A 13,686-nucleotide genomic window follows, 5' to 3' on the forward strand; every position below is an offset into this window, starting at 1 on the left:
GAGGAGGAAAAAAAGGAGTTAGATGGAAAAAAAGGAGTTAGATGGAACTGTACTGCAGTGACATACAAAGAGATGAACGCTGTAGGATTATGATCTAGACACGTCAAACTCCCCCTCCACAAAGTACCCTGAAGGGAAGCAACAGAGGAGAAACCAAATGTGACTTTTTAACCTTCAGTGTAGCAGGTAGCAATAAGCCACTGCCTTCCACATCCCCTAAAATTGCCATCTATACGTAAATGGTACAACGACTTGTATGTTTACAACGTGGGGCCTCAAAAACGAAATAACCCCCTCCTACGCACCAGTGTGGGCTGTCAGAAATTGTGCTGAAGCAGCAAGCTGTGCCCTTTCAGGCCTCCACCTTGAATAGCTGATCGGTTACAAAACTTAAGAGAAATGCACAGTCGGAAGTGCAATTCAATAAAAGCAGCGTGGTTGTCGTCCAGACTGGAACTAACCGTACTGCCCAACGTTGATCAGTACCACTGTGCGCTAAGCTGATAACCTCTCAAGAAACAAGACAGCCCAAAACATTTCTTTTGATGTTTGTGTGACACTTCTCTCAACCTTTGGGTCCTTGCGGAATTTTTAAGCATATCATAAATTCAAACCCAGCTCATTTAAACCCCATGTGCAATTTGAAATAAGATTTTAGCATTCTAATTTATCTTCGGAGCAACTGAAAACGTATCACACGCAGATACGTGAAGGAAAGCATCGCAAAGGGCACACACCAGCGTTGGTATCTCACTGGATACAAGCCGTGCAAGTCTCAGTTGCCTTTCCCTGGCTCTCCAGCTGAGCTGTTTCTCTGCCAGTTCCCTCAGCCCATTCCCAGCATCACCTCACCTTTTTGCAGACCCTTTGCCCAGCAAGTCCCTCATCCCCCTCCTCACGTTTGTTTGGCCTGTTTTTCCTCTCTTCAGTTGTTTGCTCCTACTACTCATCTGGGTTTCTCAGCCAGTCTTAAGTTTTCTCTTGATCAAGAATTATGGAAAAAATCAGGTCCAGGAACACTGCAGTCCCTGAATTTTACCTGTACAAAACCAGGACTGACATTATAGCCCGATTCTCAGATCAGGTCCTGAGTAGAGCGCACCCAACATGTTAAAAGGAAAAGCTGCGAAGCTCTGACAAGCCTCCAGGCAGATCGGATCAGAGCAGAGCATAAGGTTTGTGACTTGGTCACCTGTGAGCAAGTATCTGCAGGGTCAGCAAGAGACATTTCATCAGCATCAGACCAGGTTCTGCCAGACTTGAGGTCTGGACTCCACACACGAAAAATTCTCTCTTTTTTTGCCATTTCCTTTTGCTCCAGCCGCAGTACCACAGGCAGCTGAAAGTCTTTGCCAGACTTCCCCACCCCTCTGGAAGTATCAGCCTATGACAGACCCTTACTGATGAATTCACCCAGTTGAATCCCCTGCTTAACATTTTAACATGAGTTTTGATTCCCGAAACTCAGCTGCAGGCACTGGTGACAGCAGTGGCCTTTTGTGCACATCTGAACAGAAAGAGCAGATGCTCCATGGCTATGCAGAATTTACGAATAACGGCATTTAGCTAAAAATAAGGCAGCAAGCATCGCAACTTCTTGTGAAATTTAGCAGCCACCATTGCACAAGTATTTAGGTACCTGATTAAATTTATCTTATGAGTACAGACAGTTGGATTCCCCTGTATGTTTTCCTTCATGATTTGACACAGAATAATCGTCCTGGAGTAAAAGAGCACTGAAAACATTTTTTGCTACCAACCACCACTATAATACGATTCTCTTTAATCAAGTTAAGAGTTGTTCACAATAGCATAGATTAAAATACTAGGTAATATAAAATAAGCTTTTTAATCTGAAAAACTCTTAAAAGATATCTACAGGGCACTTAAGCACAGTTGTACTACACATCTCCAACAGAGGAGATAATGCGTTTTGTTACCACTAGTAGAAAAAATATTCCAGACTGAGATTCGTTGAAGACCTATGCATCTCTCTCCTACCTGCAGGTAAAGGATGCCTCAGTCTGAATTAGCACCTGGCTAAATCCCAGAGACCTGTAATGTCATCAGTATTTTCATGGTCCTTTTATTAAAAGCAGATTTCCACAGAGAATTAATAAAATACAAAAAAAAAGGCACTGAGATGTACATTAACAGTTCCCAAAAAGTGGCATGTTGCAGCATCCGAAACAAAATTAACATAAAGAATATGGATTGATGATAATCTCATCAATCATGGCAATATTCCCAAATTCTTATTGTGGAACACCATTCTGCTTTATTTCGCAATTAATAATTAAAGCAATCCACCAAGTATTTAAGTTACTACTTTTCTTATTTGACAAACCCATCAGTATGACTTTAAAGTCACCAAGTTATGAACTATTGCCACATATTCTCACGTTGCTGTGCCTACGCCCACCAGCAGAATCCAACTGGAGCAACAGCTGTGAGGAAAATACAAAGCCTATGGTCTTCTGAAAATATTCTCAAGAAACCACTTCAACCTAACACGTGACTAAAGCCCAGGAGGGACGATCTCTTCCAAGCAACACCTGCAGATGTGTCTCAAAATGTATTCACCTGATGGACACGTATGTTGAAATACAACAGAGTTCTCTGCCAGCATCTGAACAGCAGCTGCACCAGGAAAGCGTCCGTAACGTGCCACAAAGAAAGGAGCCTTTTTACAGCCACCTAGTCTCAAGTTACGTGGGAAATGAAGCGAAGTCTTCAGTCTTTTGCATCTCCCACTCCATCAGCATTAATAGCAAACATCGCTTCAGCCTCAGGAAGGCAAGGAGAATCATAAATTTTGCATATTCTGGTTTCGCCTCGGCCTTTTCGCAGATACAGTCTGATAGGGAGAAGGAAAGGAAACAGGTAAGGAATTGTAGCCTCATTTCAGAAAACCTCTATCATAATCATTAAAACATTCTGTTGGCATGTAAACACATCACACTTAAAGCTGTAAGGACTTCTGAAAATGTTGTGTTTATTTTACTGCTGGGTCAGTTACCTGCTCAGAGTAGCACTTATTTTCTGAAAAGCAGATGAAGTGCCATTCACAGACTGCACAGACCCGGAATTAAAAGGCACTTAGTTAAGTACACAAAATCTTCCAAAATAAGGCTAATGGAAGATGATAATCTATTCTCTCACCTCGTGGTGGAAGCATGTGCTATGATATTTCCTCCAATAGGCTTCTTGGGATCTGCTGCAAACATGGCTGCTCCATCTACTTGTGCTACCACTTGGTTAGTGATCACAACTGCCACACCAAACTACAAGGAGAAAAGCAACAAATCAAAAATTCATATATCTTCCACAACCTGAATAAATGGAAAAAAAAGAACCTTCTGCTATCCCCTCAGCTGTTCATAACCACTCTACCACGCATCTCAACACAAAATGGAAGTAGACAGTGCGCAGGCAGAAAGCCATCTGCAGAAGATTAAGGTGTACAAGAGAAAGAAAACCAATCATCCCTTTAGGGAGCAAAGCAACGTTCATCATTTACCTCATCTGCAAGTCGAAGCAGCATACGCAGAAACCTGGCGAGATGCATCTGTCTGGCTGATAGCTCACCTCTTCCGGAGTAATCTGTCCGGTAAAGGGCTGTGGCACTGTCCACGATCAGCAGTGCATACCTGGAGAAGTCAAATACAACGTTCTCAGAAACTGTTCCAGGAGTGAAAAACGTGTCTGGTTGAGTCTGACAACATCCAGGAAATTTTAAAGCTACATACAGGTGTGGATACTTGCCCTTCTCACCTGCCAGTTAGCAGAATGATTATATTTACCACCACAGACTCGACCTCTTCAGATTATGAACAACACAATAAAACCCATCCTTGTGGGACCATTCCAACTCAGGATATTCTATTCAAAGGAAGTTGCTGTGTGATTTATGCTTACGTACTATAAATGAGCCCAGAACTTAATATTTTGAACTATGGGTATTCTGTGCACAGGTACCTCTATACCTCGTATCACCACCTCCTTCTCTCTAAAGGGGCCTCAACATCCTAGTTTCAAACAAAAGCGATCTGCACATGTTCCAGTGTCCTGGTTTTAACTGGGATAGAGTTAATTTTCTTCATAGCAGCTGGTATGGTGCTGTGGTTTTGGATTTAGGATGAAATAATGTCAATAACACACTGATGTTTTAGTTGTTACTGAGCAGGGCTTGCACAGATCCAAGGACTTCTCTACTTCTGGTGCCGCCCAGCCAGCGAGGGGCTGGGAGGGGACACAGCCTGGACAGCTGGCCCAGACTGACCAAAGGGACATCCCACACCACATGGTGTCATGCTGAATGATAAAACTGGACTGGCAGGGCACTGGTAAGCTGGTGGTGAGCAACTGCACTGCGCGTCACTTGTTTTCTCAGCCCAGGAATTCTCACACTATCAGCTTCTTCAGTTCTCTCCCTGGTTTCCACCGCAGGGAAAAGTTAACAGCTGTGTGGTGCTTAGCTGCCTGCTGGGTTAAACCACAACAGTCCTTTTGACGCCCAACATGGGGCTCAAAGGGTTAAAATAACAACAGATCTGGCCAGATCGTGTCAAGAGTGTTCAATTTATTTATAATTGGTCATAATTATTATATTAATTTCATAGTTGCTGCTTACAATTTACTTGCTCTCAAAGGTGTGTTATTTACTCTCAGAGTTGTTTTATGTAACCCCTTTCTTTATCACCTCTGAGGTCTAGTTTAAGGTTGCTTTTGTTTTTGCCACCTTGATGTATTGTGCTTATGACATGATAAAAGCACCAATCGTGAGTCTTATCTAGTGTTTGCACTCACCACTGTCACTGTCCTTGTATGCTGGTAACCACCTCTTTGAAACTATTAACAATTACGCTTTTTAGCTTTTCTCCTCTGAGAGCCAATCTGCGGAGGAGACAAGGAAGGATACCTTCCCCTTTTCCTCCAGGCCTTTTACAAAAGCTCTTGAGAATTTTGAATGTCCTTGGGATGTTCAAACAAGCATATTTCTATTGCTATGTCTCCAGAACGTGATGCTGGTTTTGTTTAGAGTTAAACAGCTAATTAAGAATATCACCAAGAGATCTGCCCTGAGGCAGCAGGAGACTTATGAGTGGCAAGGATACAGGCAGGTATCTATCACGGTTGTCACCTCCCATGGTTCTGGGCTTCACCCCTTAACAAGTGTGAATCTTAAGAAACTGACAGAATGTTTAAAAAAGGTGTGCCTTGACCCTGCAGCTGAACCAGAGAACCCATCTGTGCTGGTATCAGTCGCCCCTATAATGTAGAAGAGACAATGGAAGCAGACCTCAGCTTGTTTAGTAAGGGAAGAAGCAGCTTCTAGGAGGGAGCAGGAGGAAAAATTAGAAGAGACAGGCTAATCTGCAGAACAGGAAGGGAAGTGATGCATGCTGAAGAGGCCCACTGTATAATAAACTGAAATTTATTTCAGTTGAAAGTAGAAACAAGGAGCAATGGAAAATGAGAAATGTCATGCTGAAGGATAAAACTGGGGGGAGTTGGCTGGGGGTGAAACACCACCATTGCTCAGGGACTGGCAAGGGCTGATGGTAAGCAATTGCACTGTGCATCACTTGTTGTTTTTGCCTTTTTTTTTTCCCTCCTTTATTTCTTATTAAACTGTCTTTATCCCAGCCTGTAAGTTCTCACACTTCTACTTTTTCCAGCTCTCTCCCCCACCCCTCTTGGGGGAATCAGGGACAGCTATGGGTGCTTAGCTGTCTGCCATGTTAAACCACAACAGTTGAACATGCTGTAAATCAACTCTCCTTCTTTCTGAAGGCAATTTTAAAAAGATCTTTACAACTGTTTCTCAGGCTGGCACTTGTTCTCTGTGAAGTAAGATCAGTTGTCACAGCTCAAGTCAGTTACTGTCATCAAAAATTTCAACAGCAGCAGGTATTAACTCACAACTGACTGCTGATACACAAAGCTTATTACATGGATATGCCACAGCATAAACTAGTTTGAGAACAACAAAATCTGATCTAACGGAGCTAACCACTGAAGAGAACAAGTAGATTTCAAAAATGTTAACTTTAAAAGTACACCATTACTTTGACATTTCACAATTATATCATCTATAGATCTCTTGCACTTGTTTATCACCTACAAGCGGGTTTATAATATGACTATGTACCACTACAAAAATCACCGCGTCTAAATCAAGTCTCATTACCGTGACTCAGCCATCATAGCCGACGCCTGATACAGGAGCTGGGTCTGATGATCCGTGTTAAAACCTCGAGCGTATGCCACGTTATCTAGGACATCACTGCCAGACAAGCCATACCTAGAGAAAGCAGTGAAAAAATTTTAAAGTCTAAACTTAACAAACAAGAGTTACCTAGCAGGTTTACCCAAAAACTAGATTAAAACCACATTCCAAATACAAATATTAATTAATATAAGCATCTTTACTATTTACAAGGAAGACACCTTACTAACACTATTTTGATTTTCACACCTAATTTCTCTCTCCCTATTCCTGTAGGAATTAGACTTGCCTATGTACAGCTTTTAACAGTACACTTTTAGAATCGTAACTATCAATTCATTTAACTACCTGCACATGATAGCTATTTATAAATCAAATAACTCGGCCTTTCTAGGTTAATACCACATTATGCCTGCAGGTGAGTAATAGTCAATCAAGCCTAGGGCTTTGAAATAAGACCACATTGCAATACAAGATGTTCAAGATTAACCTCAAAGGTGCTGGTCAAGCACCTGGCAAATCATTAGACTGTAAAAAGAAATGAGTTGAAAGGCTGTTAGCATCCATCCTAGCTGAGCTTGATGTAAAAGACTGAGAGCTGAGGGGGATGGAACTGACTACAAGTAGCACCTTCCATGTGCAGCCATGCAGCCTCCTGCAGGTGTAGCTAGGGGCTCTGCAAACGTCATCATTTCACTGCCTCATCAGTGCCCAAGAGGTGTTGTTGCCATATCCATTGGTGAAAGTGAATACTGGAGCACTCTTGTACTTGTTGCACGAAATGCCAGCAGTGTTAGATCAAACCGCCTTCATTAAGAGTTAGCAGGATTGAGCCGGTACTGTCCCCAGCTGACTAGAATTGCACATTCCCTTCCAGAAGCAAAAAAATGTGAGGGAAATGACTTCCTGCAGAGGGATGGCTACAAAACAGCTGGGCGAGGGAGAAGCAGCAGAGGGGCAAGCAGCAGTAATTCCAGATGTTTTGCAACGTGAACATCTGTCACACAAACCTCTAAGCACTGTGTAAAACATCTTCCAGGGATCTGTTTGCCTTTCAGTAAGAAACCATCAAAATCCAGTAGTGACCCAAGTCTTTGGATTACTACTTTTCAATAACTTGACTTTACTCCATGCATTTAGGAGGGTATGTTGATTAGATCATTTTCCTCTATAAAGAAAAGGAAGCAACTTTGTGGGCCAGCACATCATATTGGCTTGGTGTTAAATCTTGATTTTCCTACCTACACTCTTAGAAAGGCCTATAAATACCGGCCATACCTCCCAAGTCTGTGGTGCTGCTAAAAAGCAGCAGTCCTACCCTTTCGATTCCTGTGCTTCCATCTGCTCATTCTTGTCCCCACATCTCCTCCAGCGCCAGCAATTTGTGCTGCCCTGCATGGAGCCACATTAACATTACTTCGTGAAGGAATATATGGTGAGGAATGAAGGGTTAAAAAGAACCCAAACACCTACAATGACAGCCCAGTCCTTGAAGTATACTGTAAGGCTGCTTGAAGGAAACACAGTCACTTGACAACTAAGTCTTGCTTCTGTTTTTCTTTTTTTTTTTTTTAACCATGCATTTAGAGGAGGAGAGATGTTTTTTAAGCTAGAAAATGTGTGCAGAAGTTTTTAATTTTTTTAAAAACCCCATCCACAGCCCGAAAAAAAAAAACTATGAACCTAAATCAGACTAGCAAAAACACAGTAGAAAACAGGCCAATTTATTTTTATTTTTATTATCTTTGCAGAATATCTGAGTCTCTGTATTCAAATCAGTCCAGCCTTGCTACATGATTTTGGCTTGCAGCTTAGATGCAATTAATGTTAACCACCACACTACCAGAAAAACCGCACAGCTTATTGACATGAAAATTTCAATCAGTATCTAAGTGGAAATAATTTTTAAAACTACAATATCACTGTTCACGTTGATGCATTTCAGCCACTAATGAACACTGCAAGAGAAAGAAATACTTTAACCTACGCTCACCGAGGTTGCAATATGCACCTTGGTATTTAATTGAAACAACCATTACAGAGAATTAAACCCTACAGAAGCAGTAATATGGAAACACTTCTGTTTTCGAGAAACTCTGACGAATCACAAGACCAGAAGTAGCTACTTTTTCTAACAAATAGAACCCATACTTCAGGCCTTTAAGTCTAACCAGAAACTCTGCAAACACAGCAGCTTTTACTGCCTTCAGGAAACTCAGATAATTATGTTATACTTTCAAATTTGTATAAAAGACACTTCAGAATGTTCTGAGACAGAGGCAGGAGATGAGAAAACAGCTTTTCAACTGGTCATTGGATGCTCTCTTTCCTAACAAAGAAAAAAAATCCAGCTGCTGTTGAGATACTTTTTATAAAAGAATCTTTGCTCCAAGGTAGTGCTATTGGCAGAATTTAAGAAAAAAATATCTTTGAATGTATTTCACTAACAGTAAAACTAAATTTGAGAGAGAGATTCTTAAATGAAGCTATCATATTCCAGAGGACAATGATGTTAGCTACTGTCACATCCACGTAAAAACAAAAATATTTATAAAATACAGCTAATGAAGTGGTCTAAAGTGCATCTAGGTAAGCAGACTGAACAAACACAGGAAAATTTGTTTTGTTTTTCCTTTTTTTTTCCACATTTGTTTTTAAGGACAGTTCTAACTGCAACAGTCCAATGAACTGAAAGAGCCAGGCTGATTTTAAGTTGTCCCACCATGAGTAAATGCCTTCCTTTCTTCAACTAGCGTTAGTTTGCTTCTAACGAATCAGTACAGACCTTTCAGCCACAGCAAGAAGACGTTCTGGACGGAAGGTCCCTTCTGTGTCAATGTACATAGCTTTTCCTTCACCACCACCTCGGTCAATAGGAAGCTAGAAGAGCACATGTGAATGAATGTGAAAAGTAACAAGTAATACAGTTACTGCCTTATGCCCTCAACTGACATTCATGCAGTAAATAAAATACCAAACTATGGTGATTAAAGTCACATTTGTCTGGGAAAAGTGAGAGGAATGATTCCTGTTTTCATTCTCTGACACCTACAGAAGAAAACAGGTGCTCAGCTTCAGGCTGGTAAGTTTGGGTGCACAAGGGTGTTACCTAAATGATCAAACTGAGCCCTAAGCCTCTAATATTTTATGAAACAGCAACCTCTAGAAAGTAGCAAACAGTAGCAAAAAAAAAAAAAAAGTGAAAAAGTTTGTCTAAATTAAGATTAGAAAAAAAGGTTCCTATAAACTGATCTACTGCTTGATAGCAATAGTTGACTGAAGGCTGTTACAAAGATAAAGTGAAATAAACCTAAGATGTGTTAGAAACAAAGCAGCTAGTCAAAGAAACCCATTGAACCCAACGCAGTTTCATCCCTCTTTTCAAAGGCTCTCTGCAGTCTAGAACACCCAAAGCGATACCAAACACTTCTCTGTACTTAAGAGCTATGATCACACAACAAGGCTAATGTCTGTTGTCAGACTACTAAGGAGGAAAAAAAGCTACCAAACGTAAGTCAAACATAAGTAAAAAACCATGACAAACTTAATTGATGCTGAAGTAATCCTAGCAGGCAGGTCAAGGATGGAACAAAATATCCTACCAAGCTGCAAGCTCGGCCAAGGATGCTGCAAAGGTTTTTGAGGACTCTTTGTGAACAGACAAAATTCATTTGTTGTAGCTCTTCATGTGCATCACTTTGTTTTGCTACGAGAAGTGCACAAATTAGCAAATATCCAAAAGCTGTGCTGCCTGAATACTTGATTTTAATAAAGTGGACAACTCACTTGACAGGTTACTGCTAGGGTATGGCACAACTGTGTTTTTCCAGTACGAAACTCTCCAAATAACTCTGTTATGGACCCTGTTTCTATTCCTCCTATGGGGAAAAAAAGGAGAGAGAAAAGTGTTGTTTTACTTCAAAGACACGTATAGAGTTTTTAGATTTATAGAGACTCAGTTTACCTTCAATACTTTGGCTGAAAGTATTAAAACTTTAATAGGAAAAACTGGTTTCCATAATGTGGTTTCTTCATGTTGGAACCAAGAAGTTTAGGTAATTATATGTTTGAAGATGCTGAAAAGCTGAAATGTTTTGGTTTTTGCTTACAAGTAGGAAAATGAAAATGCTGATATCTTTTTTTTCTTGAAGGAAACTCTAGGCTAAAATAAACTAGAAACATGCAAAGCAAACAGCTCTGGGTACTGCATCACGACTAAAAGCTTTAAAACTATTTCTACAGCTTTTAAAGAGAATCACTAAAATCAGAGCAGTACTTGATGAGATTTTAGTGCAACCAGAACTGACACGTTTGATGTGTTTTTGTGCAATGATCATCTCCACTGGGAAAAAAAATAATGAAAAGTTAATCAATAGAGAACTAAAATCACTACCTTGAAGCAGTTTATCAAGTTCTTTGGACCCGGTGGTGATCTGGATGATTTCTGACCTCCGCTGATGGAATTCCGTTGCTGTGGTAAAACCCATTGGGACCAGTTTAGCTGCTTCAGCCTAAAGAAAACAAAATTAAGCAGTCTGAGGAGTGTTCACCCCATTCATTTACCCCCCTCCAGTAATTAGTATTAGTATTGTATTCCTGTTTTGTGACATGGAGAAGCAGCTGTATAATGTGATGCAGACACTTCATTTTATAGACCACAGATGAATAGTTGGTACCTCTGAACAAAAATGTAATTCTGCTCAGAGAAAAAGCTTTGACATCCATTTTGCCTATTTAACAAAAATCTTTCCTCCCCGGTATTCACCACCTTTTTAGTTCAGTTCTGTCCATGTGAAACTAAAACACTTAGGATGGCCATAGCATTCCTAACAGGCTGCATCTTCATAAGACTGAATAAATACACAAAGTTGGAAAAACAAACAAACAAAAAAAAAAACTGGAGTTCAATATTCTCTGAGGTCAGATTTTGTAAATGAGAACTAGTTTTGCAGAAGCTCCACATTCCGAATTAGAAGATGCTGTGAGATTGCAGCTCAGTCTCTCTCAGTTCCCAAAAGTAAAGCCAGGATGTGTACCTGCCTGAGGTGCTGAGTTAACATACTTAAGAAGGTTGTAACAGAGAAGCAGATGTTCTGGGTCAGTCCAGTGGTTCACAACCACGCGTCCTACGCCCTGACAACTGCCATGAGGGGATGCTTAGGGAACGTGTGTAACAAAGCAGGAATCAAGGAACTGACCCTCCATCTGGTACTTGCTCTGAGTTCAGCCAGTGAGCTTCTTGATCTGAACGCTACCCTATTAACATTGCTCTTAGCTCTGTATTTATACATTTTTAACCAGTTTATGCTACAGAAGGCTGCAGTGTCTTGGGACAATGAGTTCCATAACTTAATCATACCCTGCATGGAAAAGAATAAATATTTTTGTTGCTTCAGGCCTATCATAAACCTTCTTATCATAAGAAATACTAAGCTAGAAATTATAGTAATCTTGGACATACTCTCCATACCTTCCACATATTTTATAGAGCTACCTCCCCCTTCATTTCTTCTTGAAGCAAGTCCTAGTCTTCTTGTCTTTTATAAAAAGTCATGTCATCCCTCTAATCATCTTTACTGCCCTTCTCAGTACATCAGTCATGGAGACCTTGCCAAAGTCACCAAAATAATTTAAACCAGCAGAAACAAAACCTCTCAAACTTCTTGGCTTAACGTTTTTATACAATATCCTTACCAAGATTTTGTCAGCTTTGGCTTCACTGATGCCTTTAATATTTAGTAGCTCCTTCTTGGGCGCGTGAGCAACAGACTCAACTGTGTGATACCCAGCTTCTTCCAATTTCTTCACGTCGTTTGCATTTATACCACATTGCTAAAAGGGAGGGGGGAAAAAAAGACGGGCTATGTCATAAACACCATCCAATCACTGAACTGTTACTGAATACCTGAACTGTCTTTGGATCAAAAACTGTTATTACAAGCAAACGTATTAAATGTTATGTCCCTGTCACTTATACACAAAGAATGTTAAAAAATATCCTTTTACCAGTGTAACATTTAACTTTTTCACAGTGAGGGTGACGGAGCACTGGAACAGGCTGCCCAGGGGGGCTGTGGAGCCTCCTTCTCTGGAGATATTCAAAACCCACCTGGACGCGTTCCTGTGTGAGCCGATTTAAGTGTTCCTGCTCTGGCAGGGGGATTGGACTGGGTGATCTTTCAGGGTCCCTCCCAACCCCTAATGTTCTGCGATTCTGTGAAAACCTATTGTCAATCTCGGTAGCAGAGAACAAGGCGAAGATATTCTCTGGTTGGTTTGATGTTGAAGGTAACGAACAAATATTCAGGAAAGGATACGCGGCAAGGCAAGTGAATACAGAACGTTCGTTTTGTGGGGCGGGCAAAACGCAGGTTAAGAACCTGACAGCCCAATTTTCGGGCCTGCCTTGCGTTTGAGGGCACAGACCAGCAAGTTCCTGGCGAAGCCGGCGCCGAGCCAGCTCTGCGCGTACCTCTAACCTGGAGATGGGCTCCGGGCCGAAGCTCTCCTCCTCCGCAGACACGTCTGCGTTCGCTTCGAACTGCATCTGCACGGCCATCGCGGCTCGCCGGGGTGAGGGGGGCCGGGACGGCTGCGTGAAGCGAGAGGCTCGAGCGAGGCGTCAGGGCGCTGACGGGGAGCCCAGAGCAGCCCGCGGCGGTCCCTTCCCTCCCCGGTCCCGTTAGTTTTCACGGTTTTTCCCCCTCACGAACCCGCCGGGGGCGGCTGAGGAGGAGGAGGAGGAGGATGACGACGATGGTGGCGGTGAGGAGGCTGAAGGCCAACGGACCAGGCCCCGCCGCCAGCCCCTCCCGTCACCGCCCGCGGCCGCCGCCGCCGCTTTGGAAGAGCCCGCCACCGCGTCACGTGACGAGGTCACGGCAACCGCCCTCCCCTCCGCGTCACGTGACCTCCCCCGCCCCGCTTCATCCCGGCGCGTCGGCGGCAGGATTTGGCGGGAGCTTCCCTTAAAGGGGCCGCGCGTGCTTGTTGCTGGGGGGCTCTAAAATGCATTTTTTTTTTAATTATTATTTTTTTTTAAATTTTATTTTAAAGTAAGCGTAAAGAGGGGAGCCTGCTCGGTGACATCGAGCTGTTGTAACTGAGAAGGTGCCCCTCTGAGGAGCTTCCTGCTGGGCTGGGGTCTGCACCAGCACTGAAAGGAGGAATAATTGGAGAGGGAGAGGTGCTTGGAGCAGGGGGGAAGGCAGAGCCCCTGCTCCGGGGGCGTTCGGCTGGGGGAAGACCAACAGTCATCAGCCTTGTACCTAAACTAATCGAAGCCAGGGGTTGGAGGAAGGCCATGGGCCTCGAAGCCTTGCTGGGCAGGGAGAACGCTCCGGTGGGGGTTTTCCATTAGGGTGTGGGAAGGGAGAAAGGTACCGGGAGGGCAGCGGGGGGCAACAGCTGGGGACACCTGCCTGAGCTCCAGGAGCACCAGCACTCAAAGTGCA

The 13,686-nt window shown here is 42.6% G+C and overlaps 1 protein-coding gene across 1 annotated transcript; it reads right to left on the minus strand.

Moving 5' to 3' along the window:
- Positions 1–1,765: 1,765 nt before the first annotated feature.
- Positions 1,766–13,110, minus strand: RAD51 (RAD51 recombinase). Its single transcript, XM_083839727.1, has 9 exons — positions 12,705–13,110; positions 11,927–12,064; positions 10,626–10,743; positions 10,019–10,110; positions 9,018–9,112; positions 6,194–6,307; positions 3,521–3,650; positions 3,163–3,284; positions 1,766–2,857 (listed from the first exon to the last, which is right to left on the minus strand). Exons 1-9 carry the CDS (start codon positions 12,789–12,791, stop codon positions 2,734–2,736), a joined length of 1,020 nt encoding a protein of 339 aa, XP_083695853.1. The 5' UTR covers positions 12,792–13,110; the 3' UTR covers positions 1,766–2,733.
- Positions 13,111–13,686: the final 576 nt, after the last annotated feature.

The sequence above is a fragment of the Anser anser genome (assembly GCF_964211835.1).
Source record: "Anser anser genome assembly, chromosome: 5".
In the NCBI taxonomy this organism is placed as follows: Eukaryota; Metazoa; Chordata; class Aves; order Anseriformes; family Anatidae; genus Anser; species Anser anser.

Excerpts from the sequence above, each read along its gene's own strand:
- RAD51 (XM_083839727.1), bottom strand. The coding sequence starts at position 12,791 with ATGGCCGTGCAGATGCAGTTCGAAGCGAACGCAGACGTGTCTGCGGAG. Across the intron at positions 3,651-6,193 it reads GCTATGATGGCTGAGTCACG|GTATGCACTGCTGATCGTGG; the intron begins GTAATGAGACTT and ends TGACTTCTCCAG. Across the intron at positions 3,285-3,520 it reads TGCTTCGACTTGCAGATGAG|TTTGGTGTGGCAGTTGTGAT; the intron begins GTAAATGATGAA and ends TTCTCCTTGTAG.